The 16,053-nt window shown below is 37.5% G+C and overlaps 1 protein-coding gene across 17 annotated transcripts in view; it reads left to right on the forward strand.

Moving 5' to 3' along the window:
* The window catches only part of LOC136839275 (popeye domain-containing protein 3-like), a 465,954-nt gene extending 450,338 nt beyond the window's left edge, over nucleotides 1-15,616 (forward strand). For 13 of the 17 annotated variants that reach the window (XR_010853282.1, XR_010853283.1, XR_010853280.1 and 10 more), the window contains one exon: nucleotides 14,983-15,616. Coding sequence is in view for 13 of the 17 variants with exons in the window: in XM_067105090.1 (XP_066961191.1) it covers nucleotides 14,983-15,147 (165 nt within the window). In the remaining 4 variants the exon portion in view is untranslated. Of the gene's footprint in view, nucleotides 1-2,488; nucleotides 2,582-14,982 lie in introns of all 17 variants that reach the window. The other 4 variants (XR_010853281.1, XM_067105086.1, XM_067105082.1 and 1 more) reach the window with 1 other exon arrangement.
* The last annotated feature ends 437 nt before the right edge of the window (nucleotides 15,617-16,053 follow it).

Raw genomic sequence — 16,053 nt, forward strand, 5'->3', positions numbered from 1 at the left:
TTCCTAGTTGTTATTCTGTGCCATTTTCATATTTGTTGTTCATTCATTTTTCTTATTCTCAGGAGTAATGAAATAACTTGGAGAATAATGTTATTTTGACCACTTTACATTTTGACTGAAGAATTAACGTTGCCAGGATTTTACTGTCAGCACGAGCTGTTTGTTTTCAGTAACCATTCATTCAAGTATTTAATTCAGTATGTAATTCTTGCTTGGAGTTTTTGTTTATTCAGTTATGTTTGCCATTCCCTAATCCACATTAACAGTTACCTTTGGTCTTCTGTTCTGCCTCAGCTCTTTTTGTTTTTTAATGGCAGAGTATTAGGTAATTTTATAATTTTACTGTGATTTTGGGTAATTCCTTTAATTCTCCTTGCCCTTATGTTTTCAGTTAAGCAATTTTTTGTTAGACATGCGGATAAGTCTTTGAGCTTCTTTGCCATCCTTTGATAAGGGCCCACATTTTCAGTGTCCTTCATGCAAATCCAACATTGCTCTCTCCAGCTGAAGTGTGTTGTGTGAGAACAGGTCTGTTGATCAGAGATACTTTCATGCTCAACAGCATGCATGTAAGCATTGTGCTCTCACCTCAGCAGCTGGTGGTTCATCAGATGCCTCTTGTCACTTTGTAACTACAGTTGTCAAATTTTTTTTCAGTGAGGCTTCCTCTCTGCCATACATCCTTCAGCAGTCAAGATTGATCAGTGCAAGCAGCACCAGCAATTGCTGGTTTCAACTCTTACAGGCTTCTCACTTGATGAGGATTCCCTGTCACAGATGTCTCTTTCTCAGGGCAATCTCCCTATCACCCCAGATAGGGATTTGCCAGTTTCCTCATCTGGTTCACCTTCATCTATCTTTGTTTTTTCACTCAATTCCCTTAGGTATCTCTTCCTGTCGTTTTACTGATTCTGCAGATGATGTTTGTTGACTCATCTGTGAACAAGCTGTTCTTGCATTTGTGGGCAGGTGGCCTCATTACCAGTGTCAGTGAAGCCTTACCTTGGTGTCATCCTTTGAGGCTTTTGCTTCTGTATTCTTTGTATACCTGACTGGCCTCCATTACACCTCAGCCACTGCTGCATTCTGGGTTGCCTCTTTTGTACTTTCTTGCTTCTGCATACTTATCAGCTCAAGTGAACTCTGGCTGCTCCTGTTTACTAGGCTATTCCTGTGTACTTGATATTGTCTGTGTATTTGACTGCTCCTGAATTCTCAGCCTTTTGTTTTCTGCCTGATCCAGTTTTCTTTACTGCCTCTTACTTACTTGCCCTACCTGTCTCAACATGTCCATTTATCCCTTGTTTCCAGCTGTCACAACTTTTTCCACATCTTTACACACTTCTATGTACACTATGACACTAGTCTTTTTTGTTGCCTTGGCACTGGTGGTAGTGTCCTTGACTGCTACTTCATCTGCTTCCACTAGAATGCACCCACCTACATCAGCGTCATGTCATTGTTTGTTGCTCCTCTTCTGCAAATTATCCCACTGCAAAGTGGCCCTGTCTGTGTGGTTCCTGTAAGGCATGTTGAGGGGCTTCTTCATCCTCTGATCCAGTTGGTTGAGTTTCTCATGGTATTTAAGTTTGTGAATCAGCATGATCCCCAGTGGCTCTCCATTCAAAGGGACCTCCTCAAAGTATAGTCAGTCCTCCTCCTCCCCTCCCCATCCTTTAGGGATTGGATTGCTTGCATTACTTCTTGCATCTGGGTCCACATCTGCTTCATCCTCCCTTCTTAATTGCAACTCAAGCTTATTATTATTTATGGGTTTGTAAGATAAAGAAAACTTTACAATAAAATGTTTTTCCACAAACCCATTAATATTAATTCTGTGTCCTCCTCCCTTCTCCTCACTCTTCCAGGTGAAAGCTGACAAGGAAGAATGGAAAGAGCATTACCCTGTGATACATTAGAACGACTAACGGGTGGTTTTTTTTTTTCAAAATCTTTCAATGTCTGTGACTGGGTTTATTTCACTGGAGTAAAGCTATTTACGATTAATGGGTTTGTAGAAAAATGTTTTATTGTAAAAACATTTTAACTATTTGAAGAACCATACCATGTTAGGAAGCAGACAGATTAGGCAATGTTTTTTTATCATTTATATACAAGCATATAAAACTATTCAAAGCAGGTATGACAGAAAAAGGACTTGGCAAGATTTAAATAAAATTCATGTATGAATAATTGTTGGTATACCAACAGCAACTCAAAATTGTTTTTACAAAATCCTACACATACCGTTACATTTTTAGTAAAAGCTGTGATTATGCACTGTACTGTGTATTAGCAAGACTAACAAATTAATTTTCAATTCAAAAAGTGGTTATAAATGAGAAGGCATTGCAGTTCATTGCTGGCAGAACTCCAGGTTAGACTAAACATTGCATGTTAAAATGTAAGTGAATGTTGTGCATGAAGTTACTATGTCACAAAGTCCTAATGACGTCAGCCCCGGCACTTCTCTAATAACTTATGGTAGGTGTTGGTGATGAAGAGGAGGAGAGCCTCCTGGAGCATCAGTTGGAAGCAGTAGCTGATGCAGAGAACCCAGGATCACCACTGGTTTGAGAAGGTAAGTTGCAAAGTTTCTTAAGTGTCAGATGAAGGCACAACATTTTTAGTGATAGGTTATTTTTACCATTTGTGGCCAGCAGTTGACCTTAACATAATTGCAAGTAAAAAAAAAAAATACTTGGTAATTTGTTACAGCTATCTTTGAGATTGTTTTTATTAAAATTTAAAAATTTCTGACTTACGACACCATGTCCTATTCATGTGACTCATGGTTTTGTATAAAAATCTAATCTCTTACAATAGAACATTTGTATGAACACAAGGTATTCTTACAAAAAAGTTTAAAAAATAAGGAAGGTATTTTGGAGAAAGTTTCATACTAGAAGTGCTTTTTGCATTAGATATTTTGAATGACTCAGCTGGCTTAAAGACCATGACTTGTATGTTCTATCAAAATGTAATACTGTACAGTCTGTTCTGATTTAATCTTTGCAATAGTTAAAGTTACATAAAAGAATATATCTTGCTGCATGGAAACACTATGTAAAAATACTTCACAGACTTAATTAGATCAAAACCTGGTTGCACCTTAGGTAATTTAAACCTGGTGTACCTCCTGTTCCAGTGTATAAGTTAACCATGTTTGGTTACATCAGTAATATTTGTGCATCTAAGGTATGGTAACTTATACAAAGCCATGTTGATGGGAAGGGTGATCATTCATAAATACTGAACCCATTGCAGGTCTGCATGCATGCACAGGGTTTTTTGACTGTTTTGCTTCCCTTGGGCTATTGTGCAACTGCTATGAGTTATTTTAATTTATGTAAAAAATGTACAGTATAGGCATTTAATCTTGTAAAAATTAAATATTGGAAAAAATGGTACAAAATGAGTTGAGGACTTGTTACACTATTCTGTACAAAATGAGTTGAGGAATTGTTACACTATTCTAAGAGTGAGTCTACTTACAGGGAATTTCAGTAATTATTCAGGAAGGATAAGAGTGCTATGGTGGTAAAATTTGGAAATTATATAAAGTTCAAGGTGTTAGCAATTGATAGTGGTTATTGAAATCAAATTATCATCTTACTTCCAGTACATAGACCTTTAAAATTTGAATTTCTTGAAATTGAAATATCCCATAGCAATATTCTTGGTGGCTATATTTTACATATTGGATTAAACTTTCATGACACCCTTTCACATTTTGAGTAATATTACTGGCTTTTTTGTTTCATGGTACTTTTGAAGTAGCATTCTTAATTATGGCTCTTGTGACTTGATGCAGCCACTTCATCCTCAGGACTCCATTATTTTAAATAAAAAAATTTTCTCATGTCCTGTGAGTAATGAAACTGCCTTTCTTGTACGAACATATCTCACCATGTTCTTTCTACCAGTCAGCATCATCAGTCTTGCCATGTTGTTTGTTTACTGCTCTATTTTCAAAAAATTCACTCATTGCCCCATCTCTGATAATGGATTTAAATTTTATTCTTGTTGTCCTGCGAGTAATGAAACTGCCTTTCGTATACAAACATAATCTCACCATGTTCTTTCTACCAGTCAGCATCATCAGAGTCTTGCCATGTTGTTTGTTTATAGCTCTATTTTAAAAAAATTCACTCATTGCCCCATCTTTGATAATGGATTTTAAATTTTATTAACTCGCAGTTCTTTAAAAATTTGATATATAAAAAGTGGAAAATAATGAAGATTTAGACAAAATTGCCATAGGTACAGTACTTCTTGTCAACATGATACTATAATTGAACAGAATTATATGCGGGGTGTAAGACTAAATGAGGTTCAGTTTGCTTTCAAAATGATAAATTTTTAATTCGTATTTTTCCTAATATACAAACCTAAGGTCTTTACATATGGAAATACCTTCGGCACAGCTGGAAACTGGTCATTCAACTCTAACAAGGTTGTTAGGTAGTTAACTACCAGACGGTCAGTTGGGTAGTCCCACCCTTCCGTCACGCAGTGCATTCACTTACCTTCTCCCCCAGGTATCAGAATGAGGGGTGGCTTGAGGTGGGCAGTTTATGTAAAGACCTCATGTTTGTATGTTAGGAAAAATACAAATTACTTTAAAAATTTGTCATTTATTCCTACACAAGCACAAACCCTCAGTCTTTACATATGGAAGACTTACTGGTGGAGGGATAGTGAGTAAGCTTCTGAACCAACTGGTGGTTCACTTCACCTGGGCCTCTCTTCCTGGTCGTGTAGAGCAAAGGAAGGAGTCACTACCTAACAACCTTGTTAGAACTCAATAGCAGGTTTCCAGCTGTGCTGGCAGTATTTCCATATTGTAAAGACCGAGGGTTTGTATTCATGTAGGAATAACTATCATAGGCTTCAGCTACAAAATAATTAAAGGAAAATAGAAGAGATTGTTACTATTATTTAAAAGCTACTGAATATAGCAGTGTAAATGCAATGAAACAGAATCTATTATATTTTGGAGGTAACATTAGAATAATAATTGTGTAGTGCAAGTAACTCGCTGGCGGCCTCAGGTAATTGTCTGCAACTTTTATGCACTTGATGTCTTCTAGAGAGTCATTTTCAGGCTTGTATCCAGAGAATTTATTTTATTCCAAAATTGTATGCCCCTTATATTGTCAGTTTAATTTAATATTGCCTTTAGCTGGTTGCTGACAAGTGGCTTATCTTTCTTAAGTTTCCCCAAAATAGAAAATTACTGCTGTCTCTGCAGATTCCACTGCAGATTTATATGCAATTGATAACATTTTCCAGTTTCTAGTACACAATTTGTTTATGCGTCAGGAAACCAAGTTTTGTGGGTTCACTTAATTTTAAACTGTTATGAACAGCATACTGTACAAATTACATCATAATGTACTAGTATCAAGCTGGAAATAGAAACAAAGTGGGTTGTAGGTCTGAAGATGTGAAAATACACACAAATGTAAAGGTAACATTAACAGTTCTCCAACATGAATCCTTAACTTTTGATATTGATTGCATCGTTCCCACTGTGGAACTCGTACAGATTTTGAATATTCCTCATATAAGTAATTTGGCACCTAAGGAATGTGAAACTTTCTGTTCACAAGTAATGCAATGGTTTCAATTATTTACCTTAAGCAAGGGTGGTTTGTTTATTTTTTCCTTCCTCTGGTACTCAGAAAATTATTAAAAAGAAACATTGAGATGAATTTTCTTGTGTAGGTTACAGAATTCAACTAAATTTGTCCATTTGAAGATTCTGTTTTTAATGTATTTATCTGAATATTTTTGTACAAAATTATGTAAATAAAATTTGTATATTCAGTGTTTTACCATGATGATGAAAAATACAAAATTTTACCTAATTGCCCTTTATGCTTTCTTCAGGTTATATTTTATATTTCTCCTTTGAATTCATCATGTTAAAAGAAGTGTTGATTTAATGTGTGGTTCTATTTCCAGTACTACACAATATGAAAAATTAGGTCTAGCATGTAAACCAGTGATAATTTCTTTTATAGTGCTTCAGCTTTTGTGCTGTAGCCCAACAACAGTGCCATCTGACATGTTTTACTTTTATTAAATTACATAATACCCTGTACCCCACTTAAAAGTTAGGTAGTATGACACTACCCTTCTGCAGTAAGCATTGTGTAATTGTGTGAATGTTGCTTTTTGATCATAGTAGCAGGCCTTAAAACTGATAATCATAAATTATACCTTGCAATGTAAGTTATTCATTAACATCATCTTGATCAGTATGCATTGATGTCCTGATAGTGGTAAAAATTGCTCCAATGACCATCCCTTTCTTGATGTGCATGCAAGTTCTACATTCCAACATCTGTGACCATTTTTATCACCAACTCTACACCCCTTTTGCCTTTTTATTGTAGGTTAAGCTCCAATACCTTTCAAAATTTATTTGTTCTTACAGGGATAAAACCATCACCTTTCATACATTGGAATCTTCTTTAGTGCATGCTTGAAGGGCTGTTGAATGTTGCTAAACAAGGTAGTTAAACTGGTGGAGATGGGAGGGAAGGAGGTTTCTCACTTGCCCTTCCATAATTTCTTTGGCTACCATAGCAAAAGAACAGTGCTGCTCTCTTCAGTGTGTGATCATTTAATTTTAGATGACTACCCCGATTTCATTGTTCCTTCTACCTACCATGCCCTATGTATAGTGATGGGCAATCACTTTTTGCTTGTTTTTTGTCTTTTGGCCCTGTTTTTCTGTTATGGAGAATAAGACTAGCATGGAGGTCATGGGCAGACTTGTAGCTTATGTCTCCTTTTTAGTAAACCACATACATTTTGTACTACTTGTAGAGTAAGAGAATGTCCTTGTTCCCTTCTGTGTGATGAATTTTGTTGGATTCTTCAGAAGTTAATGCTTCACCAGAAACTATGCCAAATGCTTCTAGAACCTTCTTGTTTCTGGCTACCATTCCTCTCCTTCCTACACCCAGCTCCTCACTGTCTAAGAGGGGTATGTCACCCAGTAACAAAACTGTTCATTCCTCATCTGACGATATGGAAGTTAGAGAATTATCCTTTTTTGGCTACCTTCATAAAATGTGGCCATCTTTGAATATCCCTGTTAGTTCATCACTTGCTGCATTCATGGATTTGCTAGAAGGAAAAAATCATGAGCAACCATCTATCAATGCATCTGCTTCTGCATCTTCCTTTACTACAGGTGATCCCCCAGTGGTTATGGTGATGTCTGTAGCTGAGAAAGCTGATGATGTTACTTCTCTTCCCCCTGCCTAAACCACCTCTCCAGCGTGCAAGACGAATTAGACTCAAGTCAGACATAGTGGCAAAAGGGAAGAAGCATTATTGTCATTCTTCTTCATTTTCTGCATATCACATACTTTGTCGTCTTCCTCCTCATTCTCAGACGTTTGCTCAGCACAGGAAGAGGTCCAAGGCCTGTAGGAAGAGGCCCTAGCAGACTTCTCCCTATTGTTTTCTTGGCAGCAGAGCACAGGTACCAGTTTGCCTCTGGGTAAATATTTTACCTCTGGTAGGGATAGTGCTTTGGCACATACCCACTTTGACGTGATCATTCCCTTGCCTTCCTCCCACCGTGAGCTCTTGGCCTCTCTGGGATGTTGCTGTGCAGCCCCCTCAATTCCCCTGCTCTGAATTTCCAACCCAGGGTCGGGGCTCAACTCTTGCATACTCCCTCTCTGTGGAGCTAGATTGAGCCACAACAGAGCAATCCTGCCTGGTCTCTGTAATGTGCACAGATGAACAGCAGGTTAGGATTTGTTCACCTTCAAATGGACAAAGATGGGACCATGTACCACCTTCTTACCCAGTGCATTTGCAACCCACTCTTGTTGTAGGGAGATATCTCCAATTTTATCCTCTCTAACAGTGGTTGAACATCTGAGTCTTGGTCCAAACTCTGTTCAGACAAAGATCCTGTTGGTTCCTGACTAACTTTTCTGTCAAGAGGCTTGACTGGTACAGGAAAGGAGCAGCAGCAGGAGAGGGAAAGGAAGTCAGGCTTGGCTTTCCCTCCTGGAAGATGGGGTAGCTCGGACATCTGGGAAACCTTTAGTTCCTGAGGGGTGTGCTCCTCTGAAACCCCTTTAGGCAGGGTTGGAGCAACATTTTCAGGTTATTTCACTTGTTCATAATCACAGTAGTCTTGGGGAGTCAGTTTTAGCTTGTAACCTTCCAACAATCTCAACTTCACAGCAAACTTAGGCTTTGCCTTGGGGGCCAAGACCATTAGCCAAGTTGCCAGTTATCACAATTAAACTGGGGTGTTTTGGCAGATGCTCCAGTTCGAGGCTTTTTGCTTGGGATTGGTGATAGCTCCTCAGGTGTTCCCCTTAGTGTCAGCTTGGGGTTTTCAAAGAGTTTTTGCCTGTATGATTAGTTAATCTTAGCTTCCTCCAAGGAACATCTTCTGCAGGATAAAGATCATCTGCTAGTGTTTTGTCACAACCAAGAGACTGTGATCAACTGGCATAAGTCTGATCTCATTCACAAGCAACAGATTAAATATCAGGATATGCTTCTAGACACTGTAACAATGAGAGCCTTCCCAGTAGGCTTACACCTAGACAACTTCAGGGAGGTAGTGGTACAGTTCTGTGTCATGAGAGGAACAACCTCTCAGCGATGGAAAGTAGTCCCTGGTCATCTGTCATTGGTTGTCCTCCAAGAGGACAACCAATTCTACTTTAGTTGCCACTCAAAAAATCATAAGTGGCTCTGCCCGGAGGAATCAGCTTCTCTAACAACAGATGACCCAGGACTACTTGCAACTGAGCAGGTTGTTCCTGCTATTACAGGGACTGAGCCACTACCTTCCTGAAGTTTTCCAGATTTCAGCTCAATGGGAAGGCTCTCATTGTTACAATATAGGCAGTCCCTGGTTAACGGTGATCTGGTTTTATGGCGCTTGTCTAGCAACGAAAATCGGCAATTTTCGGGGCCGAAAATCGCCGATTTCCACTTATCGGCACCGATAATTGGGTATTGGCGCCAATACATACCTAACACAGGCACCGATAACCGAAAAGGCTCTGAAAATTGTCGCTTTTCAGTTAGCAGCGATTTTCAGTTATCATCACACCCTCAGAAACGGAACTCCGCCGATAACCGGGGACTGCCTGTATCTGGCATCATCTCCAGATACTAGATCTGTTGCTTGTAGATAAGATCAGACTTCTGCTAGTTGATCACAATCTCAAGGTTGTGACAAAATGTTACCAGATGATCTTACAGGTCGTCACCGTGATCTGTTTGCAGCCAGACTAAACAGGAAACTTACTCTCCTCTGTTTCCCAATCCCACACCTGTGGGCAGTAATGGAGGATGAGTTGCAACATCCTCAGAACAATCTGGATGTGTACACCTTTCCATCTTTCAATCTTTGCAGGATGATCAACAGTGTTTGATACTGTGTCTTTGGTTGACTCTGGTGACCCTACATTAGCCACATGCCAAGTGGTATGCAGATCTGCTGACACTCTTGGTCAAGATACCAAGGGAGTTGCTTCCTTGCCAACCCTTCTTTGTCAACCGTACATTCGTAAGTATCACCAGGCAGTTCAGTCTCTCCACCTTCACTCGTGGAGGTTATCCACTGTTTCCTGCAAGTGACAGGCTTTTCTTGCAGAGGTGTTGGAGTACCTCCATCATAATGCTCTGCAGACATGTACCAAGGAAAGTAGGAGTATCTGTTCAGAGGATGACAGATTTCATCATTTTCTCCATCAAGACAAGCACCTCTCAGTTTCTGCAGTAGAGGGCTATCACTCAGCCTTATCCCAGGCTTTTTAAACTAAAGGGGTTGAATCTCTCCACACTGGCAGTTTATCCATCCTTAGAAACTTCAAGCAGTCTTACCCTTTCTGAGAAACCCAACCTTTCAGTGGGATGTTTCACTGGTAGTAAGGAAGCTTGCATGCCTTCCCTACAAACATGTCTCATTCTATGGACAGAGATCTAACTTTGAAGACTGTTTTTATCTTAGCTTTAGCTTTGCAAAGAGAGAGGGGAGCTGTATCTGTGTTGGGTATCCCTCTTGTTCGCTTTCATCCCAGAGTTTGTAGCAAAAACTCAGAGCCAAGGAATTGAGAAACTCAAATTTCTCATCCTGAATTGAAGGCTCTGAGACTTAGTGGAGACCTGGATGAGATGCTGTTGTGCCCATTCCATGCTCCTAAGTACTATTTGAAAAGTGCCTCCCACTCCATGCCCTTAAGAACTTTTTGAAATAGGAAACTTATCATTAGCACAGGTTGGCACAAGACAGTGGTGTCTTCTTGGCATTCTGAGGTCATTAACCCTTAAACGCCGAGCCTCTATTTACAAAAACGTCTCCCGTATGCCGGCGGCGTTCGGGAGTTAGCACCAAAGCGGAAAATTTTTTTTTTTTTTTCAAAAAATCACAGCACGCTTAGTTTTTAAGATTAAGAGTTCATTTTTGGCTCCTTTTTTTGTCATTGCCTGAAGTTTAGTATGCAACCATCAGAAATGAAAAAAAATATCATTATCATATATAAATATTTTAATATATGACAGCGCAAAAAAAAATTTTCATATATAATTTTATACATTTGCCCTGTGAGCAAAACGGTTAAAGCTAACGGGTTATTTTTTTTTTTCTTTCTATTGTACACTAAATTGCGATAATGTTGGTATATAACAAATTGTAAAACGATCAAAGCAACACAGAGAAAATATCATCACAAAATGATGCATGAATTCGTAACGCGCTGACGTAAAAAAATGTTTTTTTAAAAAATTCACCATAAATTGAAATATTGTGCTAGAGACTTCCCGTTTGTTGAAAAATGAAGCTAATTGATTGAATATTACTAGACTGTAAGTGTTTTAGCTTACAATTGCAGTTTTAGACCATTTTGGTCGAGTTAAAGTTGACCGAAAGTCTAATTTTTTCTATTTATCGTGATTTATATGAAAATATTTCCAAACTGATAAAAGCTACAACCATGAGTTATTTTTGTTGTATTCTACATGAAATTGCGCACATTTTCATATATAAAAGTTTATGTAACGACTAATATAAAACGGTGCAAACATTACGACAACGTGACGAAAGAATTTCTGAGATGTTCAGCTGAGTTACCTCGCGGACGTAAGGAAAATTTTTTTTTCAGAAATTCACCATAAATCAAAATATTGTGCTAGAGACTTCCAATTTATTGCAAAATGAAGGTAAATGATTGAATATTACTAGAATGTAAGAGTTTTAGCTTACAATTGCGTTTTTCGACCATTTTGGTCGAGTTAAAGTTGACTGAAGGTTGAAATTTTGTCAGTTATCGTGATTCATGTGAAAATATTTCAAAACTGATAAAAGCTACAACCATGAGCTATTTTCTGTTGTATTCTACATGAAATTGCACACATTTTCATATATAAAAGTTTATGTAATGACTAATGTAAAACGATGCAAACATTACGACAACATGACGAAAGAATTTCTGAGATGTTCGGCCAAGTTACCGTGCGCAGACGTAAGGAAAAAATTTTTTTTTTTTTTTTTTTTTCAGAAATTCACCATAAATCGAAATATTGTGCTAGAGACTTCCAGTTTGTTGCAAAATGAAGGTACATGATTGAATATTACTAGAATGTAAGATTTTTAGCTTATAATTGCGTTTTTCGACCATTTCGGTCAAGTTAAAGTTGACCGAAGGTTGAAATTTTGGCAGTTATCGTGATTTATATGAAAATATTTCAAAACTGATAAAAGCTACAACCATGAGTTATTTTCTGTTGTATTCTACATGAAATTGCACACATTTCCATATATAAAACTTTATGTAACGACTAATATAAAACGGTGCAAACATTACGACAACGTGACGAAAGAATTTCTGGCGCAGACGTAAGGAAAAGGTTTTTTTCAAAAATTCACCATAAATCGAAATATTGTGCTAGAGACTTCCAATTTGTTGCAAAAGGAAGGTAAATGATTGAATATTACTAGAATGTAAGAGTTTTAGCTTACAATTGCGTTTTTTTACCATTTCGGTCGAGTCAAAGTTGACCGAAGGTTGAAATTTTGGCAGTTATTGTGGTTTATTTGAAAATATTTCCAAACTGATAAAAGCTACAACCATGGGTTGTATTTTGCTGTATTTTACATGAAATTGCGCACATTTTCATATATAAAACTTTATGTAATGGCTAATATAAAACAGCACAAAAATTATGACAAAATGACGAAAGAATTTCTGAAATTTTCGGCCGAGTTACCGCGCGGGCGTAAGGAAAAAGTTTTTTTCAAAAATTCACCATAAATCGAAATATTGTGCTAGAGACTTCCAATTTGTTGCAAAATGAAGGTAAATGATTGAATATTACTGGAATGTAAGAATTCTAGCTTACAATTGCATTTTTCGACCAATTCGGTCGAGTCAAAGTTGACCGAAGGTTGAAATTTTTTGTAGTCGACGTACGGTACGTCCACTTGGCACCCAACAGACAATTTTAGTCGACGTATGATAAGTCCAGTAGGCGTTTAAGGGTTAAGTGGGTCTGCAATTCATCCACAGAGGAGTCTGGCCTCCCTTCTCAGTCAGGAGTAAACAGTTTGGGGCATGGGACCATCTCGCCTTTCAGAAGAACCTTTCAGTTTTTCACATAATGAGGGCAGGAGTCTGGCATAGTCAGGCTACCTTTACCTCTACTTGAGGGATGCTGCCCACAAATCCCTGGACACTTTCTCCTTGTAAGTAACTGGTGGTGGTTGCTCAACAAGTTGTGTAGTTACCAGGTCCCAAATGGGTACTCTGCATCTCATGTAAGTACAAAAGCTTGGAACATCAGTATATGAAGAGTGATTGAGGATAGAATGGTTATATTTTCTTTCCTTTTCCCTTCCTATGGACTTACAAGCCAAAGTACATGCTGTTCTAAGTATCTTAGAATGTGTTGCCCTCTGTCCTTTCTCCTTTAACAAAGAGAAGGAAGGGTATGGAAGAGCTTTTCTCTGAATCCATTATTTATGAATAGCCAAAAAAATTCTGCCTGCTGACTTGTCAACACCTATGGTGGTTGTGTTTCTCCAAAATTGTTCCCACTTGAGTTCCCTTGAATTTTTGGGGACCTCAGGCACACGGCCTCTCAGGTCATCTTTTCACCAGAATGGTTGGAGGTTGTTACAATAATCACATCCCTTGCTTGTACAGACAACCAGGAGCTTGGCTTTTCCTGGTGGAATTCAACTCTCATCATCATCATCATCTTCTGGGACTACCACCCTCCTTTATATGAAAGCTTATGGTCATATTCCCACAGGAACAAAAAAATGTCTGAAGCAATTGGTATTTTTCCTAGGTATAAAACCATAGCCTTTTATACAGGTTGTACTCACCTCAACCGTCCTGCTTCATCCATGTGGCCAAAGGAAAGAATGGAATGGAAAACTTGGGTAATCCAAACCAATCAACTTCACCATTTTAATTACCTTAACAAGATTCAATAGCTGTTTCAGCTCAAACTGAAGAATACACCATCTTTGAGGCCCTGGTTTATATACCTGGAAAAATTACAGATTATCAGGAGTTAGATTACAGTTTTGAAATTTCAGAGTAGCATGAAAAATATAAATATATCTAAAATTGTTGGAATCCTTATATCACTTACAAATACAGGCAGTCCATGGTTAATGGCGGGCTCGGTTAACAGCGATCCGGTTTTATGGGGCTTGTCTAGCGACAAAAATTGGCAATTTTCAGTGCCGCGATTTCCACTTATTGGTGCCGATAATTGGGTATTGGCGCCGATACATACCTAACAGAGGCGCCGATAACTGAAAATTGGCGCTTTTCGGTGCCGATAACCTCCGAAAATCGCCAAAAAAGCGCCAAAATTGCCGATTTTCAGTTATCATCACACCCTCAGAAACAGAACCCCGCCGATAACCGGGGACTGCCTGTATATATAAAGTATATTTATTTGGGCAGTAATATGCAGATAACCATAATATTCAGTATTTACGAATTTATTACATGGATTATAGATTCCTGTTGTGTGAACTGAAAAGGAGATGGAAAACAGCAGCTCAAGACTGTCATTGTGGTGAACCTCCTTAAATTTTACGAGTATAACATGCTTTTGTTTGATATATATGTAATTGAAGTTGGTTTTTCACATTGGAGGAGTCACATAATTTTTGAATCACTGTAATCAAAACTAGCTAAGTGGGGTATTATATGCTGATGAATTATTTATTACCAAGAAAATCTGAAATGTGATATATCAACAATAGACTACCTGGATCTTCATCAACCATTATTTAATTATTCAATTAAAGCATTGGTAATAGTAGTGCTGCTATTCAGGATGGTAAGTGAAGTAGACAAATTATTTGTAAGTTAAAGGTACAAAACTTACAGCATATAAATCACTTATCAGACCAGCTTGGATTATATGATTTACCATATAGTGTGCATTCATCTGCTTTCCTTATTTTGCATCTAGAAAGGTTCTCTATATATATTCTCTATATCTTGAAGGGTGTTCTACATTTTTGAAGTCTAACAGAATTCAAGATTTTAGTTTCTTTAAATGTTAAAATCAATGTTGCCATAGAAATACTGTTACAATACTTAGCTTAAGGTTTACATGCAACTTGTATTATCTGGTTCTCTCACTGAATTTCATATACAGGTACCTTAAGATCTTTCAAGCACAGCCTTCATTTTCAACTACTCTTTGAACCTCATGTTCCCACTAATGTTTTATTTCACATTTTAGCAAGAAAATGGAGCTTTCCAAGGCTTATTGGAAATACAATACAGTAGAGGCTTAGATAAAGTCTTGGGTTCATGAATTTTGTATTCACTTAGTGGTGTTAAGAGCTTCAATAGAAATTACATATCAAAGTTGTATATATATATTACATAATATTTTACAAGGCAGAGTTATTGATAATTTGTAAATTTTAATTTTGTTTTTTCTCGGCAGCTAATGACACTCCTCCGTGGCGACTCGGACGCATTGAGGAAACAGATCAGGAGACTCCAGTATGAGCCTCATGAGTTAGGCTCACCACTTCTCAATGCCTTCAAGCTCTTTGCCCCCCAGTTGGAGAATGCAGAGCATTATCATCATCACCTTGTTGAGCTTTAGATATTATCATTATCCTACAAACAATGGAGAACTGTACCATAAACTACCGGCCTTGACTCTTAACAGTGTTGTCAGATATGACAAGTTTTTATGACCACATCAAAATTAGTAGTTTACTCAGGTTTCCTAAAGTGCACCATCAGTTCTTCAACTTCGACATTTGGTCAGTCATTTTCATATCTCCACTGATTAGACACTGGCTCCAGTGGCCCACTCCTGTTGTAAATACATTTTATAAGTCATTTATATACGTATGAAAATATATATAAGGTGAAGTCTAAGAAAATGAAAGGATATTTCTGATCCTGATTTTGTGAATTTTATGAAGACTGAAACTCTATATTTATAAGTTGAAAGTTGCTGTTTATATTTATGTTAATAAACATTTGTACGAATTTTATACAAATTGTATATATGGCTATGAAACTTGGGCTGTGTGCTTACATTTAATAGACACTCTTGAACAAAATGTCTTTTATTCTCCAAAGCTTTTAAAGTATTTTCATACTCCTAAATATCTTATGTAAAGGTTTTTAGTGATTACCACTATCTTAAATGGAACTTGAATTCCAAAAATACATGAAACCTCTTTAAAAATGTTTCTTATTTCTTAGAAAATAAATCATAGTTTTACATGTACTATGTAGAAAAAACTTAAGAGGAGATTGCTGACATTGTAGCTGCTCAGAAGAATATTGCATAAACAAAGTGTATGTATAGTACAGTCCGACCTCTAAAATCCGGTACCCTTGGAACCAGGCCACTGCCAGACCACAGAAAATTCTGAATTTTAGAAATCACCCCTAAAAAACCCCCTATACAGTCTTGCCAGCTCATTCCACATATATAGTGCCATTATCAAAAGTAGAAAAAAGCTCATGAATAATAACTGTCATTTGTTAGGTT

Source organism: Macrobrachium rosenbergii, chromosome 6, assembly GCF_040412425.1.
Source record: "Macrobrachium rosenbergii isolate ZJJX-2024 chromosome 6, ASM4041242v1, whole genome shotgun sequence".
Taxonomy (NCBI): Eukaryota; Metazoa; Arthropoda; class Malacostraca; order Decapoda; family Palaemonidae; genus Macrobrachium; species Macrobrachium rosenbergii.